This window comes from Martes martes (genome assembly GCF_963455335.1).
Source record: "Martes martes genome assembly, chromosome: 8".
Classification (NCBI taxonomy): domain Eukaryota; kingdom Metazoa; phylum Chordata; class Mammalia; order Carnivora; family Mustelidae; genus Martes; species Martes martes.
In genome coordinates, this window is record NC_137895.1 from 87,524,081 (window position 1) to 87,542,190 (window position 18,110).

Sequence of the window (18,110 nt, forward strand, 5' to 3'; positions counted from 1 at the left end):
CTGGGGTGCTTGGGGCTCTCAAGAGGTCCGACGGTGAGCCTCCTTGGTACTTCAGCTCTATGAGGCAAGGATGGGGATGCAAAGAAAAAGCTACTGGAGTCTCCCCTTGTGAGAACAGATGCAAGGCCAAGGTGTCCAAATACGCAGACCCTTTCTCAGAGAGTAATAAAAGCTACTTATTTAATCCTGTTCTCATGTTTTTTTCTTAGGCATTTCATAGTATTCTTCCCATTCTCCCTGCCATTTTCTGAAGTTGCCTTTCTGAGAGACCTGGACCAACCCCCCCCACCAACCCCATCAATGCATCTGGAAATAAGTTGCTAACTGGGGTAATTACATGAATGTGTGAGTTTGGGCATGAATGCATAAATTAAAAACATACTTACCTATATCAAGTCAAGGAGACCTGATTTTTCCAGCTACTAGCTGTGTGACTGTGGGCAAGTTCTTTGACGTCTCTAATCCTCACGCTCCTCATCTACTAGATCTCTAAATAAAATCTAAGAACATGGCCAACTCTAAAACTCTGGTGCTTGCCCTCTTTGCTCTTCCTTCCCCTTTATTCTGCAGTCACACCAGGGTAATCATCTCCTGAGCAAAGTGTCGTTCCCATTCCTGCCCCTAAAGTGTGATGTCATCTAGGAAGCCACCACTGCTCTTGTCATCTGAGAAGACACCTCAGCAGCTGGAAGAGAAACTTCTCATTCAACACAGAGGAAGCTGAGGACAAAGTGAGGCAATGACCTGAAGACAGAGCAGACGTCCTTTTACCTCTTCACCCCTGGGGTCCACAGCCCTTTGGGTCACCATTAGAGCTTGCACAAGTTACGGTTTCTGCAACCATCTGTGCCTCCCTTAGATCTTAAGACCTCTGAGGGCCAGAATCATATTCCCACCCTCCCTTCCCTACACTAGCCCTCTTACACAATCCCTATGCCAGAAGGGACCTCAATGTTTTTGTCAGAAAGAAACAGAAACTAAAAAGAGATAGGTAGATAGACGGATGGATGGATGGATAGATAGATAGATAGGTAGATAAATACAGACATTCATTATAGGGAATTGGCTTACATGACTGGGGAGGCTGAGAAGTTCCAAGATCTGTAGTCAGTAAGCTAGAGACCCAGGCGAGCTAGTGGTATTGTTCCAGTGGGTGTTCGAAGGTCTGAGAACCAGGAGAGCTGATGTGCAAATTCTAGTCTGAGGGACAAGACCAATGTCCCAGCTCAAATAGTCAAGCCAGCAAAGTTTCTTCTAACTCAGCATTTTTGTTCTATTTGGGTACTCAGTGGATTTGATGAGGCCCACCCCGTTCGGGAGGACCATCTGCTTTACCCAGTCTACGGATTCAAATGTTCTCTTCATCTAGAAACACCCTCACAGACACACCTGGAATAATGTTTGACCAAAGGTCTGGTAGCCCAGTTGAGCTGACACATAAAATTAACCACCACTCTCAATAAATGCCTGTTTAGTTCAACAAAGAGAAATCCTATTTTCATTTCTGCCAAAACCCATTGGCCCCTTTGAAGCCTTTCTTTTTTCTTATCTCTCGCCAGTGTTGTGCTGGGGCAAGTTCAGTGGGCTGACGACAGCCAACTGCTAGATTTTTAAGAATTTGTGGGCTGCTTATTATACAGAGCCATAATTCGACTTAAATTATCTAAACTTACAATTAGATAAATTGAACTAAAAACAAAGTTAAGAAATGTTTAAAACTCATAAATTCTTAGTTAAGTTACTATTATCTAAGCTCTTGAGAAGACTTACATCTCTTGAATCAGTATGGTGGAAATGCTATGCAATGATGTACACTCTGTAATCAGCAGCATCATATTGGTGATGGAAATCACCATTATGGGAATATTTACACCAAAGGAATCACTGAACACTACAAATCAAAGCTTCATTCATTGTTTTTTTTATAATTTTAAAAATTGAGATATAACTGACACATAACATTATATTTGTTTTGAGTGTACACCATAACAACTCAATATGTGAACGTATTTTGAAGTGATGTATTGTTCTGTTTATTGTCTAAAGCCATAATGTCTGTTATAATTGCCACTAGCCCCACCTGGCCACTGAACACTTGAAATGTGGCTAGTCCAGTTTAGATGTATTGTTAACATAATACACACACCGGATTAGAAAGTCTTAGCCTGGGAAAAGAATGTAAAATATTTCATTTACAATTCTGACATTGATTCCGTGTCAAAATGATAACATTTGTGTTAAGTATAATATATCATGAAAATAAATTTGAGCTTTTTTAAAATGGGGCTACTAGAAACTTTTAAATTATATATATGGCTTGCATCGCACTTGGGTTGGACAGTCCGGGCCTAGATTTAATTATTAGAGAAGATGCGGTGCAGATTAAATTTAAAAGTGTGTCATTTCTGTAGCCATTACATGATGAACAGCAAAAAAAAAAAAAAAAAAGAAAAGAAAGAAAGAAAGAAAGAAAGAAAGACAAACCAGTATCCAAAAACTATGACCTGATTCGCTGACATCATCACTCCCATCTCTGAGGAGCAAGTGAAGTTTCAACATCCATCCTCCTTGCTTTGCTTCCATCATCAGCATTAGGATGACAATAAGGACCAGCATCTGTACCTATTTATATACATATGTACATATATGCATATGTATGTATATCCATGTATACACATGTTTTTCAGAGAGCTGACAAAGCTTTTATCAGCACACGGCTGTTTCCAACCCTCCGGCTGCCCCCTGCCCACCCCCCAGGCCCTGTCCTCTGCAGGGTTGGCCAGAATGTCCCTCCCCGTGCTTCATTTCCACATCTGCAGGCATCAGAGGTTAGTTTCCTGAAAGAGGCAGAGTTCAGAAACACCGACTCAAATACAAGAGCCTAGGGTACAAGTTGAAGATAGGAGGAGACGGGCACTCTCACTGGCAGGAGATCAAATTAGGATCAGAGTTTCCAGGGAAGCCCTAAACATTACCCAGATTTCCTAGATGGTTACCACTGTCTCAATAGTAGTAGTGAGAATAATAATAATTAATAATAATAGCAGCTCAGATTTACTGTGGGGCTGGCATTTTATGTCTCAGTTGCAACGGTGCCAGGAGGTAACTCTTCTTCCCCTTTTTGCAGAAGAGGAAACAGAGGAGAGAGGATAATGAACTTGCCATAGGGAGTGGTGCTGCCTTCCACACCTGGAACCAGAGTGACTGCCCAGCAACGGCTCACAGCCTAGTCTCTGCAGCGTCACGCCCGCATCACTGCAAACACTCATGCTTCGTCCCTACCAGCTTCCTTTCGTTGTTCCTTCTGACAATTTTGTAAACACCGTGTAGTTGACAGAGTGATTTTATCCTCCTTGTTGAGACGAGGACACAGAGATCACAAAGAGATGGCAGCTTGAAGGGGTTTTCCCTCGTCCTGTGCAAACAGAGGAAAGTTAAGAAGGGGCAGTACTGGTTGTCACGTGGGACTAACTTGACTTACAGGATTGAACTTCATTCTGAGAGGCGTCCTTCCCAATGTTAGATTGTCCTTTTCCTTTATGAGATGATGAAAGTAGGAGATGGTAATTGTTGCTTTTTTTTTTTTTAATGTCCCATTTTGGCAAAATGAAAGGCTGGCCGCCATAGCATCTGATTTGAAATCCTAATGGATTGTGGGCTCTCTGCATTCTGCCCTCCGGTCCTGGGGCGCAGGGGGTTTGTGCTCAGAGCTCTCCATGGCACCCCTCTTCCAGTCTGGCCCATTTACCCAGGGGCTCCATTGCTGCTGACGAAGTGTGAAGTATACTCAAAGGGTAGTGCCCAACCTGTCTCCCACTGAGCTGGGAAGATGCCCTCCGTTACCCTGGACTGTGAAGGGGGGCATCTCAGAGAGAGCAAGGGGTGCGACGTGCAGAGGGAACACTCTGTGCTTTCTGGCTTCAGAGTGAGTATCCCCACCAACCCTCTCCAAATCTGCCCCTTTCCCTGCTGCTCCACTTGTTTGTCTGGGGGAGAACGTCCAGCAGGGATCCCCTCACCAGCTACCCTTATCCCATCCATTCCTTGTCCTTGTCCTTTTCCTAACTGTCCTGAAAGCCATGATTCACCCACCTTGTCTTTCTTTTGAGGAAATCCTCAAATTTTCCATGGCAGCCTGGAGGCCCCTCCCTCCTGATTTGGCTAGATTCCAAGACAATCAAAGAGCCACTCAAACAAACAAACAAACAAGCAAACAAAAATCAGGACCATGTGAGGAGAGCTAGTTCCTGGAGGATAAATATTTTCTGTTTCTTATAAATGGAAAAAATTCTTAGGTCATTTGTGCTTCTGAATGATCTGTTTCATGGCTCGTTCTTCATTTTTGGGTGGCTCTTTCCTCCTCCACTAGCACCCATGAGGACAGGGACAGTAGTATTCCAGTCTAGCGTGGGGGGACAGGAAATAGCCTGGGCAAAGGAAGGGAGAAATTTTGGTTCAAAAGATAATTTTCCTCCCTCCAGCTGTGCTGGGATTAGCCCCCACCTGACAGAGTGAGCAGAGGAGAACCAGGCCATGAGGGTGGGCGGCGGGACCTGGGAATCTCCAGCCCTGAGAAGGGCAGCCGGGGAAGGAGCCAGACAAGAAACAGTGTTTATCGTTGGGCAGGACGGTGCATTCATGCCAGGAGCCGAGGTCCCATGTATCTGCAGGAGGGTGGTCAGAGGAAAAGCTGAATTTTCCTAATGCCAAGTTTGAGACACGAGGACTCCAGAGCCTCCTCAGAGTGCTCAAGAAAAGCAGAGATGTCTCTGCCAGCAGTGGTGGCTGTCTTTGGCTGGCTGGGTTGGTCACCGTACCATTGTCTGGAGAAAGGACAGTGCCCGGAAGAGCCCACTCCCATGAGCGTGTCCACCTCCTTCGTGCTTCTCCAGATTCTTCTTGCTGGTCTGGGATATCGTTTTGATACTTCTGTTCCCAGAGCCCAGCCAGCTTCTCAGGATAAACTGTCCACCCCAGTCAGCTTCAGCCCATTCCCTTCAAAAGCACCCCTCCCCACTCGCTAGGTCCATCCCAGGCCACCTCTACCGCCTTCTTGAGGCTCCCTTCTTGTCCCCTCCTGCTCCTACTCCGGACCCAACACCACCCAGCTTTCCTGGCCACCTCTAGCAGAGGATACCAGAACTTCAAGGGGGGGCTTGATCTATGTACTGCTTTGAACACCCCCAACCCCCACCACTGAGGGAATCCACTTCTGTGACTGGCAGGTGGCAATGGGGCCACAGCCTCCGTGGGCAGCCTACAGTGGGGAAATCTGAGATGGGTTACAGGGCAATTGTAGGCGTAAAAGGAACACTGCTCAGTGCCCGGGACACAGAGCCATCAGGCTTCAGATGATGGAATGATGGAAGTTCCAACAAACCATGGGCAGAGAACCCGCAGGCCATCAGGGAAGCCTGGGAAATGCACAGCAGCTGGGTGGGCAGAGGCAGGTGGTTCCCATACCGGGAGGCAGGGCGGTGATGTGGAAAGAGTGTGGGCTTTGGAGAGGCAGACCTCATGGAATTCTGGCTCCATGTTCTGGCTCTGCAGCCATGGCTATAGCAGGTGTCTGTCTCAGGAATAATAACGCCCACCTCAGAGAGGTGACACGGGGGACATGCCCGGCTCAGGGATATTCCAGCCCATGGTAGGTGCTCCGTAAACATCAGTCTCCCATTCCTCGGGCCCCCATCTTGTGTGCTGGGCCTAAAATATAGGAAAGGGCAGAGGGGGGTGGGGCTTCACGGATGGAGAGGAGTGAGTAGTGATCAAGGCGGGAGGCCTCAGCCCCCTTGGCGGGCACCCTAGGAACCCCGTGGGACCCCTTTTGTTCTCCTTGCCCTCCAGAGACATCCTGAAGGTGCCAGCTTGACCCATGGCAGTCCTCCAGCTGGACTGATGCTGTGTGTGGCTTGGCCTGTTGCAGGGTCCCCTCCAGGCAGTGTCCCCAGGGCCCGCTCCCATCAGTGGCCACAGCAGCAGCCTGGAGCCGGGGTCCCATGGGAGATGCAGAGGGCTAGTTTGTCCACCAGCTTGTGCTCAGTGCAAATGGTGTGCCAGACGTAAGAGTACAAAGGTGAGGACGGTTCGGGCCCTGTCAACGGCTTTGGGGGAGGGGATACAAAGGACAAATAAGGTGGGCTGGGGACTTTATTCATTCGCACCACCTTTTCCTCCACCTGGATCCTTCCTGAGTGGTCCATAGGCCAGAAGGTTCCTGAGAGCAGGGATTGGAACTTCACTTTCTCTCTCTCCTGCATCCACTCCACAAGCGTCCCTTCACTCTGAGGGGAGGAAGGCAGCCTCGTGTCTCAGACCCAGAGACAGGATGTGGGGCCCGTCACAGCGCTCTTACCCAGCTGCCCTCAGCCTCTGTTGGCGCCCCGTACCACCTCTCACCCTGTCTCTCAGCACATGGCCTTGCACCTGACTAAAGTCTAGGCTATTAGGCGTAAGTGTTCTCAGTGCCACAACCCCATGTCCCTTCAGAGCCTGTCCCGCCATCTTAATTCCTTGGCCCCATCTCCATTCCCTCATTCCAAAACCTTGCTCCATTTGCTAGGAGTTTGGGTCTCTTTCTCTGCTGATTATATTCTCAGCTCTGAATGCTTGCTAGAATCCCTTCCCTGACTTTCAAAAGATCCCCATGAGTGCCCAGGCCCTATTTCAGTAGACCGCCTTCACTGGTCTCGAGTACTGGCTTAGACCTCAGTATTTTTTTCAAAGTTCCCAGGTTATTTTTGAGCCTGTGTAAAGCACCACGGTTCTTGGCAACCAGGATCAAATGGCCACTTAGACTCCTGGGACTTCATGGTCACCGTCCCTGCGAGTCATTGTCCTTATTCTCTCTCCTCAGAGCCCTCTTTTGTCCCCCAAGTCATCCATCAGCTCCTGCCTGGTTCTGTAGCCCACAGCCAGCTGAGCCCCCTCACTCTAGCACCTGCCAAGCTTGGAACTCGGTTCTCTGCCATGGGCTCTCACGATCTCCCACAGGAAACCCCACTCAGCCTCCAGCACCCTAGTCAGCTGCTCTGGAAAAAAAATTCCAAACCCAGGATAACTCTGCCCACCCGGGAAACCCCTGTGAGCTCTAGAGCACGAAGAGATGTGGGAGAGTTCTTAACTTCTTCCCCAAATCTGGGTGAGAAAACAGTAGCATTTAGAGAATTAGCCTCCATCCCTCCATTTGAGAACCCAGCCTTCTAAGCCTTTCAACTGGAAAGTTCCTTCTGCTATCCCAGCTCAATTCTTACTGTTGCAAAGGTAGCAGGGGCGGTGGTTTTATGTGGATCCTTTGCTGAGGAAGTGACAGTGTCTCTACCCAGTTCTGAAAACACACACACACACACCACACACACACAGGCTTGGCCTTGTTGACCAGGGAAGCAAACTTGCCGCTGAGTCTTGAACTCCTGGCCCTCCTCCACCCACACGGTGGTGTTGACGTCCAGGTTCAGAACGGTGGGAAGCTCTCGTTAATAGCCACCTCCTGTGGCAGGGGTTTGAGCCTGGTCCTATGACCTTGGCCTACACCCCAGCCACTACTCTAAAGTTCTGTCTGCCAACCTAACCCACTCATCCCTTTCTCCAATCCCTGTACCTCTGATTTTTTAAGCTCCTCAGACCCCCAAGGACTTCCCGGCTGAGGTTTGCTGGCTCATGCGGAGTCGCTGGGTGATCTGTCTGTCGTCCTTATATTCCTCCTCACTCCAGGACAGATAGGTATCTGGGCCAGTGACTGACACTCACAGGCTGCCCTGACCCCCGACTAACTTCACCCTCGTCTGGCCTCAGGGTCTCAGAACTTGTTCCCTATCTTAGCATCCCAGCAGACCCAGAGTGTGGCGTCCCCCTCAACTCCACCCTTCCTGGGTGACACCCCACAGGCCCAGGCCTCTGTGCAGTGAGGAAAGGGTTGAAAAATACAGACCCCTGCCTGCCACGCCCCCAACTTCCCTCTAGGAAAGATCCAGTTCTTAGATGGAGGCTAGGGTCCCTGTCAGGAGCAGGACCATTTCTGCCGGTAGACACAGGTACTTCTCTTGTTGAAAGCCACAAACCATGCTACACATTCACCCTCCCCATGTTCTTCCTTTTTTCTCTCCCTCCTCTTCTTCCTCCGTCCTCCCAAACTCGGCCCCACGCTTCATGCGTGCTCTGTTTTTTTTGGCTCTATGGAGAAAATTCGCCTAGAAACACGCGTTGCACAGGCAATCCGCAGTGTGTCTGGTGTGTGTGTGTCTGTGTGTGTCTGGGTGGTGTCTGCTCCTGTGGGTTCTGGACTGAGGACGTGTACACACCTTGACTCAGAGACCAAGCCGTCAGATCGTGCTGTTTATTGAGGATGCAATGGGAGGAGCCCTAAGAAGAAAGGAGATGTGGAGGGGCTGCCTCTTCTGTTTCTGAACACAAGAGAGCGAAGAGAGACCTGAGCCGTGAGATGGGGCCAGGGTGGGGTGGGGACTGGCCTCTCTTGGTCGTCGTCCTTCGGCCCTCCCAGAATAGGCAGTTGTTGGGACTGGGGCCCCAGTGTGAGACGGGGGCCTGGGTCTGAGACCCAGGAGCCGGACAGAGGAATTAGTGACTAAGCAGGGGGCTGTGTCCAAGGCGGAAGGCCAGGAGCCTGGAGCTGAGCCCATGGCCTGGCTGGGGGACCTCAGCCAAGGAGCTGAATGCCGGGCACGTGCCAGGAGGAATTTCACCAAGTTTAGCCATCCACACCTTTCCAGGCTCAGGAAGATGCAGGCTGGAAGTGTGGTGGCCAGAAGGACAACAGCAGGGCAGGGTGGAGAGTGGGCTGACAGCAGGCTGGGGGGCAGAGCGTGTGGGAGACAGCTGGGGATGCAGGGGTGGCGGGAGGGCAGGGGGCAGCCCTCTCTACCTGCTGGCTTTCTTGGAGGAGGTGCTCTGGCTGGAGCCCTTCCCCAGGGTATCTTTGTAGTCGCTGCTGCTGCCCCTGCTCCGGACGTCCCCGCCGCGGACACTGCACACGCCAGAGATGCAGCTGCTGCTACTGGCCACGTAGCCGCCGCTCACGGAGCTGGGCCGGAAGCCATAGCCGCCGCTGCCGCTGGTGCTGCTGATAATAGCTGCAGAGGGACAGCGGGGGCGCCGTACCTTCAGGGGCGGGGCTAGGAGAGGCCGCAGCCCCCCCCGGGACACTGGGTCTCTTGGAACAATGGGTTAGGTGCCAGCCCCGCGGCTCCGCCCCCTCCTCTGGGGAAAATAGCCCAAAGACCGCTGCCCCCATGTCCTGCCTTGCCATGCCCCACTTAGACCCAATCTAGCTGATTCTTAATTCTCAGAAGCCTAACATTTTGGTCCAGGTACCAATACAACAACCTGTTATTCTGGATACACACCCCCTCTTCTATTAGCCTTTTTACCAAACTTCTCCTCCAACCTTTCTTTCCCTCTCACTAGCTGCCCTGTAAATGGCATCTTTTAGAGCTCTGGTTAAATTCCTAGTCCTGCTGAGAAATACGGAGATGCAACACTGTCAGCTTATGCTCTGAGGTCCCCATTTACCAATTCCCTCAGCCGCCTCTAGTTCTCCAGCCCAGGGCTGGTTGCAACTTGTGGCCCTGGTGCCCCAGGCCTCACAGACACTCATCCTACTTGCTCTTCTGGCTTTCCTAGAGGCCACCCTCTGGGAGCAGGGAGACAGAGGGATAGGGAGGAAGAACTCTGTTTTGGGAGTCAGGAGACCTGATTGCTGGCTATGCCTCTGCTATGCGGCTGTGTGATCTCAAAGTTTTTGCTCTCTGGTCCTGAGTTTGCTCAGCTACACCACACGGGGTGCGACTAAGGCCCTTTCCTGTTTGCAGATTCTACAGTTCTAGGGCCCAGCACACAAGTACTTACAGATGCTGACTGGGGAGGGAAATTCTCCTGACATCCTGTAAGGGAGAGAAATAAAGTAAGAGCAAGCAGTCATCCAACCCAAGGTCTATTAACCTCAGAGCTAGTGTCCCCACCGGCCTGTTGTGGGTTTTTGAACCCAATAGGCACCTCTGGAAATTTCCTGGGCTTTTGGTGAAAGCAGAGCTTAGGAAGCTGTGGCTGCAGCCCCTGAATCTTTGGGGGTAAGCAGGCAACAACCCAAATCAAACAGTCGGCACAAGGTACACATGCAGGCTGGTATGCACACTTCCCAAGGACCGGCCTTGGCACTGAGTCTTTCTCGGCTGCTGAGAACATTGGGGAAGCTGGATGGTTGCCCTGGGACATGTCTGATAAGCTCATCTTTTTCTGGACAGGTAAGGAAGACGGAACAAGAAGGCCTAACATAGTAATGGGGTGGGGTTTATTTTTTTATTTTTTGGCTGGGGTTGGGGGGGTGGTAGTATGCCAAGGTATACCCAGGAAAATTGTAAGATGGAATGAGCATCACTGAGGTGCAGTGCTTGGCATGAGTGAGGGCTCACACAGGGGTAGGTATTATTAATTACTGTTATTAATTCCATCATCACCACCCCTTCATTCCCAAGGACTAATCTTTTCTGGATGAGTGTGTTAAGCATTCTCTTTTATGTCCTTCTCACCCCTCCCACTCCTCCATCCCCCACTCCCACACCCCCCACACCCCCACACCCCACCCCCAGGGCTTTCCTGCCGGAGCACCGCCCCCCACCTGCACTCCTCGCTCTCCAGCAGCTTGCGGTATGTGGCAATCTCCATGTCCAGGGCCAGCTTCAGGCTCATGAGCTCCTGGTACTCGCGTAGCATCCGGGCCAGCTCCTCCTTGGCCTGGTGTAGGGCGGACTCCAGCTCGTCCAACTTGGCCCGGGCATCCTTCAGGGCATTGTCACCCCTCTGCTCGGCATCAGCAATGGCTGTCTCCAGGTTGGAAGCCTGAACAGGGAATCAGAGAAGCTGGAAAACTAGATGGGGTGATTAGAGTCATCCACATCTAAACCCCACCAGTGCTTGGAGACTCCTGGGTGGGGATGCCCACTTCTATCTTTCCCACCTCCCACTCCTCTAATAGGCTGGAGCCCCTTCTGGGGCCAGCAAGTCCTTCCTAGCTCTATCTCCACTTGCTTGTATATAGGCATTGGTGGTGATGAACAATAGCGCACCCTGCCCTCCTGCCCTCCTGTGATCGTGGCCAGTTCAGTACCACGTCAGTTCATTAGGAAGACATTTACTTGGCCATCCATGTGCCAAGGATACAGAAGAGCTTTCTGCTCTTGAGTTGTTTCAAGTCTGGGATGAGAGATCCTTGGAATGTTGTGTTGTGGGTACAATGAGAGTGGCTGCCCAGGTACATAGGACCACAGACGAAGGGCACAGGGAAGGAGGTTCCCTAGAACTAACTATTACTTCCCAAGTGCTTACCGTATGCCTGGCACTACCCTCAGCCCCGACATGCCTTTTGCATGTCTTAGCTCATGCAGTCCTTACACTCACCTGTGCAGAAAGGACAACTAACTTGCCCCACGTCATGGAGTCACTAAGTGTTAAAGCCCCTGGGAAGGTGGAAAGAGCACTGGACTAGGAGTCTAATCACAGCTCTGCCATTTGCCAGCTTGGAACCCACTTAACCTCTCTGAGCCTCCATTTCCTCACTTGCAACAATGGATAGCTCTTGCCTCATAGAATCTTTGAGACATTTCTGGGTGATAAAATGATAGGAGCCACTGCTATTGTTATTCTATAACCTCATCCTGTCTCCCCATCTACTCAAGCTGAGACTATAGCCTAGAGCCCTGGGAAGAGTACGAACAAGGCCTTACTGATAGTTAAATAGTTATGGAAGGCTCTTAAATGGTGCTCTCTGAGCCCACTTGTCAGTCATTTCATTAACAAATGTTTATTAAGCTGCTACTATGTGCTGGCACTGTACTAGATGCTAGAAAAGCAATGGGAAACAGAACAGCCAGCTCCCTGCCTTCCTCCAGTTCTGTGGAAGAAGGGACAAGCTGGTGTGGGGCAATCACCAAAGTGTGACAAGGACAAGAGAAGCACAGATGCCAGGAGAGCATGCGATTAAGGCAGAAGGCACAGGGAGGTGTGGTCCTACCGCATTCTGGGGAATGAGAGAGACGGCTTCCTGTAGGAAGGGCTTCAAAGCAGAGGTTCTTGGGGAGAGTGGGAGATGAGCGCCCCAGGGATGTCTACTTTAAGTATTTGAGGCAGTGACCTCATTGGTTCCTTTCCTTTCATGGGCAGAGATTTGAGAGGCTGATATTCTTGACCAACTCTTTCCCCCTCCAATTAGGCCCTCCTGCCCCAGGCCATGGGCAACTAGTTCTCTCACCTGCTTCTTCACATTCTCAATCTCTGAGCGGATTCTCTGGATGAGCCGGGTGAGCTCTGAGATCTCATTCTTGGTGTTCTTGAGGTCATCTCCGTGCCGGCCAGCTGCCAGCTGCAGCTCCTGGAACTGGGACCCCAAAGCACAGAGCATGGTGAGCATGCTGGGTGTGTCATAGGACCACATGATATCTCGGGATTGCTGATGTCATGGGGGAAGGACATGTTGAACACTTAACTGGGCATGGCCTCTTTTCTGAGAATGATCAGGCCCACTCCTCATGCCTGCTGGGGTTGCCCTCCCCGGTCCTGCTTCAGCCTAGCTCACCTTGGTCTGGTACAGCGCCTCGGCCTCAGCCTTGCTTTTCAGGGCGATCTCCTCATACTGGGCACGGACCTCATCAATGATGCTGTCTAAGTTCAGGTCCCGGTTGTTGTCCATGGACAGGATGACGGACATATCGCTGATGTGGGACTGGATCTGAGCGATCTCCTATATGGAAACAAGGCTGGTCTCACGTCTTGACTTTCAGAGGCTAACAGCCCTCCCACCCATTCCTTCAAGGAAGGTAAGCAAATCTGGGTGATGCTAACTTAGAGGCTCTGGGCTGAAGCTGTTGCTCCCTGAGCAAAGTGAGTTCCCTCAGGGCCGCAGAGAGATTCCTGCCACCATGAAGCCAGGACGTGGACCATTTCCTTTCCACCCAGAAGGTGGAGACTGGGAGCCTCTCAGGGCTGAAGTGAGAGATGAATGGCTAACCACGGGGTCTCCCTGAGATCAAAGAGCCTCTCTCAGCCCCCAGAACAGAATTTTACTCACTGGCTGCCAGCAGAGGGGTGGGTGGAGACGCAGACTTACGGCTTCATAGAGACACTTGAAGAACTTGATCTCCTGGTCCATGGAGTCCACTTTGGCCTGAAGCTCAACTTTATTGGCATAAGCAGCATCCACATCCTGGAAGATGCCCCCAACACCCCTCAGTCACTGCCAGTGCAGCAGAGAAGGAAACACCCACCCCAGCCTCTGTGCCCGGCACACTGAAATAGTTGCCCTTTTCTCTCTGAGAGGCTCATGGGAGAGGAGACGATGGAGCAAAAGGCCCAGCCTTGCCCCATCCTGAGAATCTGCTCCTTCAGCAGGGATGGGGTACCTCTCTAAGGAAGAGAGCCCCAGCCAGGCCACTGTCAGTCATCCCTTTGATGTGAAAGTCAGGTCCTGTGGCTGCAGGGGAGCCCCTGTGTGTCGTCTTCTGCTGTTCTTTACTGTGGACATGAAACACCCAGAAAGGCCATCATCTCTCTGCCTTTTCATTCCTTTTCTGGATAGTCCATTGTGGTTTTCCTCAGCCTTTACATCATTAGTTTGGAATCAGCTCTTTCACTGAGAGCAGAGGATACTGGTAAGCTCAGCTCTCCCTGGTCCCAGGCCAGCCCTGGACTCAAGGCCTGTCTTGCCCCTCACCTTCTTGAGCAACACAAACTCATTCTCTGCAGCTGTTCGCCTGTTGATTTCTTCCTCATACCTGCAAGAATGCCAGAGCTTTGTCAGTGAATATATCTCACTTAGAACCCTTTCACTGAGAACCTCTTTCACTCAAAGAAGACTTTAAGAGGCAGTATGGCCATTTAAGGGACAGATGCTAATGGGCCACAGAGTCCTGGGCTAGTGAGGCCACCAGGCAAGGAAGGCTTCCTGGAGGAGGGGACATGGTAACTAAGTCTGGAGGGGAAAAAAAGGTGATTATTGAAGATCCAGCTACAAAACTGAGGTAAAAGCATGTGGAGCAAATGTTCTATGGGAAATCTTACAGGAAGCAAGAAGCAAGCTCTTCCTTGAAAATTTGAATAAAGCCTTACAAATGAATGGGAGTGTTTCCTTAGTTCCTCCTCATAGCCATTCCTCCAGTGAGGACCCAGAAGCTCCAGGAGATTATGAGCAGCTTAATCAAGGTTTCCCTCATCCAGGCAGATACAGTCCTTTGACCACTGTTCAGCTCAATGGACATTTGACCCAAGGGCCAGACCAGAGGCTGGAGGAGCAGAGAACAGTTTCCAGAGTTGTGTTGGGGTAATTCTGCTTAGTAAGACAAAGAACAATGCCCCTCATCTCCAAACACTTTAAGCCGGGGGTAGCTGCCACTCCTGCAGAAGGAGCTCAGAGGGAAAGGGACAACTGTCCAGCTGCAGGGGGATTCCCTTCCCCACTCACCTCTTCTTGTAGTCCTCCACCACGTCCCGCACGCTCCTCAGCTCCGAGTCCAGCCGCACCCTGTCCCCGGACAGCGTCTCCAGCTGCTTCCGCAGGTTGCTGATGTAGCCCTCGAGGATGGGCTCCAGGTTGTTCTTGCAGTTGTTCAGGTCCAGCTGCTGCAGCAGCTCCCACTTGGTCTCCAGCACCTGGTTCTGCTGCTCCAGGAACCGCACCTGGGACCCAAAGAGTAGAAACTGTTGAGCCCCTGTGGGAATAGTCACGCCTGTCATTCACAAGGCTCTGTGCAAGGCGCTCTGCCTGCATTTTCTCCTTCACCCCCTTACAACAGCTGCACAAGGCGGGCAAGTTGTTAACCCCATTAGATGGGAAGGAAATGGAGCCATAGAGAAGTTGAGCCTCTTTCCAAGGTCTACCAGTTTGTTAAGAGGGGGAGCCCAAAATGAACGCAGACTTGTGTCCCGTAACTCATGCATCCAGTCACTTAGAACCCCATTATGGCCAAATCCAGCTCCGGATAGGGGAGTGCCTAAAAACTGCTAAGACGGGGTCAGGCTGGGTCCATCTTTGGAAAAGTCGACCGTTCTGAAGAAGGGAATCTGCTCTTCATTTTGTAGCCTATCAAACTCAGTGAGGCTCAACGGGCCAAGAGCTTCCGGGTATTCTAAATTTCTGCATCAGGCTCCAGCTCCATCATTGCTCATGGCCTCCTCCCTCTGCCCTAGTTCAGCCCCTTAGAACCATCTTCCACAGAGCAAGCATGGCACGTGGGGCAGGATGGATAGATAGGGCTCCCCTTATCACTGTCACCTCACTGGGCCAGAAAACTGACCAGAGGGAGGTGATCTACATACTTTTCTCTTGTGCGGTTTGGGTGAGGGGGGCACAACTTTTAAAATATGACTTAATCTAGGGGCGCCTGGGTGGCTCAGTTGGTTAAGCAACTGCCTTCGGCTCAGGTCACGATCCTGCAGTCCCAGGATCGAGTCCCCCATCAGGCTCCCAGCTCCATGGGGTGTCTGCTTCTCCCTCTGACCTCGCCTCTCATGCTCTCTCTCACTGTTTCTCTCTCAAATAAATAAATAAAATCTTAAAAAAAATGACTTAATCTACATGAGCACAGCCATTATATAAATAAGGTTGTGTTCTCTATTATCATAAGCACAGGACTTCCAAAAACTGGCTGGGATTCAGCGTTGAGATGGGAACAGCTGCCAAACAGCTTGCCTCCTGCAGATCATCCAGCCTTGGTTTGGTTTAATCAGTCCTGACTCTTCCACGTATATCCCTAAGACTGAGCATTAGTCGCAGAGTAAAGCCTACACCCAGGACGCCACAACTGGCGTCTGGGCTACACACATTGGACTGTCAGGATCACAAATAGGTTGTGTCCTCATTCTGAGGAATAAAGAGCCACAGAGACAGTGCTGGCCCCTGAGGCGAGCAAGGGATGTTGGGAGCAGGAGTCTTGAGCTAGGGCTTGGGGCAGGGGGACGGGTAGGCTCCAATGGCCACCGACCATTTCAAGCATAGGCTTTGTCCTGGGCTGACCCACCCTTGGTGCCTTATTGTCATGTAGCCAACGTAACCCCCCAGTGCCCAGGACTGGGTCTCACCTTCCTCCCTCCCACTCCCGCCCCAGATGCCATACCCTGGCAAGACATGTCCCTCCATGCTTTTGCCCACTCATAGAATGAGAGTAATAATTTCTCATCTATCAAAAGTCAGGGGCATCTCTGGCTTGGATGATGCCTTGAGGCCTCCTCCAGACCCTGGATCCTCCCCTTCTCAACCCTCCTCCTCCATCTCTCTGAAGATGAAAACGATAGTAACGTTAACCATCCCTTGGGAGCACTTCCGTCTGTGGGAGGAGGCACTGTGCCAAGATCTTTGCATGCATTTTCTTTTATCAACCTGACAAAACCCCAGAGAGGCAGGCTATTATCTGCATTATGGAGATAAGGAAACGGAGGCGCAGACAGAATAAATAACTCTCCACACAGCTGCTCTGTGGCTGGCTTAGTCAAGACCCAGCTGGTAAGTGATGGGGCCAGAGAGGAAGCCAGGTCTGACTTCAGAGCACTGTGGAGGCGTCCTCCCCACTGCACTCTTCTGCTTCTCTCTTGAGTCCTTAGCCAACTGAAAAAAAATGCCCATGGCCGAGCCATCCGGCAATGACCTGTCAAATGACTAGTGGATGAGACCTGCTGATAATGGACGGGAGGAAGACTCTGGGGCAGATTCCCTCTCACTGCTTTTTTTTTTTTAATATTTTTTAAAATTTTGTTTATTTATTTGACAGAGAGAGATCACAAGTAGGCAGAGAGGCAGGCAGAGAGAGAGGGGGGAGAAGCAGGGGCTCAATCCCAGGACCCTGAGATCATGACCTGAGCTGAAGGCAGAGGCTTAACCCACTGAACCACCCAGGTGCCCCCTCTCACTGCTTTTTCCACACACAGCATGCACGGACCCCAGGCTTAGCAATAGCACCAAGCCAACCCTCGAGTAAGACAGAGAGATCTTTCCTTCGGAGGTCCTGCCAGTAACCCCCACCAGCCTCTGCCAGTAGAGGCAGACCTCCCTCTGTGTTCTCTTGAGAAAGACTGCAGGGAACCATATATAAGTCACGCCGATGAAAGAAAACATCTGCTTTATCCACATTCAGTGCCTCCTCATATCTAACCTGAATCCCTGCCCCTGTAACAGAAACTCATGCCCTGAGAAGAGAATGTTAGACCCACCTTGTCAATGAAGGAGGCGAACTTGTTGTTCAGAGCCTTGATCTGCTCCCGCTCCTGGGCTCGCACTTTCTGGATCTCCGGGTCCAGCTCCACATTGAGGGGGGCCAAGAGGCTTTCGTTGACAGTGACCTGATGGATGCCCCCTGGAGGGCACACAGACGGACACACCGGCCCCAGGGCCACACTGCCAAACATGCTGCCAGCAAAGCCACTGGCCCGGCCTCGACCAAACCCATAGCCTCCACTCTTCCCGCTGCCGCTGGCCATGTTGAAGGAGATATTCCGGATGCCCCCCAGGCTGTAGAGGCTCCGGCTTCCAAAGCCTCCACTGAGCCCTTTGCCCCCTGCCCGGTAGGAGGATGAACTGCCCCCTGAGAGCACTGCTGAGCAGCCACTGAAGCCCCCCTTGGTGGCAGCTCCCGACTTGCAGGTGAATTGACGGTTCATGCTGGTGGTGGAGAGAGGGTTCAGATGCAGGAGGGATGAAGACCAAACCCTACACAGGCTCTGCAGTTTGCAGTGAGGACCGGCAGGCACCCTTCCTTATATGTGCTTGGCATTGGGGCTCGTAGATGGGCAGTCAAGAGCTTAATTCATGGGTTTGGCTTGCCTGGGAGCAAGAAGTCATTTTCTCTATGCTGAGCTAGAGATCAAGCCCTCCCCACCTCTGAAACAACATGAAACCTTCAAATTGCTGGGCTTGCAAGCCTTGCTCATGTAATTTGGGTTTTATCTAATTAACCTGCTGTTATAGGGTAATTTTCCCCAGGCCCCAGCCTCTCCAGAGGGATGTCACTGGACTTCACCATCCCTATCCTGATTAATCTCTGGGTCATGGACTTCCTCCCAGGGGCTCAGGGAGTTAGAAGGGGATAGACCCTCAGACAGGACAGACTCCTTGG

At 51.2% G+C, this 18,110-nt stretch overlaps 1 protein-coding gene across 1 annotated transcript; it reads right to left on the reverse strand.

Moving 5' to 3' along the window:
* Positions 1–8,307: 8,307 nt before the first annotated feature.
* On the reverse strand, positions 8,308–17,896 carry KRT71 (keratin 71). Its single transcript, XM_080812365.1, has 9 exons — positions 17,209–17,896; positions 14,468–14,682; positions 13,721–13,781; positions 13,118–13,213; positions 12,587–12,751; positions 12,263–12,388; positions 10,634–10,854; positions 9,865–9,899; positions 8,308–9,089 (listed from the first exon to the last, which is right to left on the reverse strand). Exons 1-9 carry the CDS (start codon positions 17,653–17,655, stop codon positions 8,878–8,880), a joined length of 1,578 nt encoding a protein of 525 aa, XP_080668491.1. The 5' UTR covers positions 17,656–17,896; the 3' UTR covers positions 8,308–8,877.
* Between the last annotated feature and the right edge of the window lie 214 nt (positions 17,897–18,110).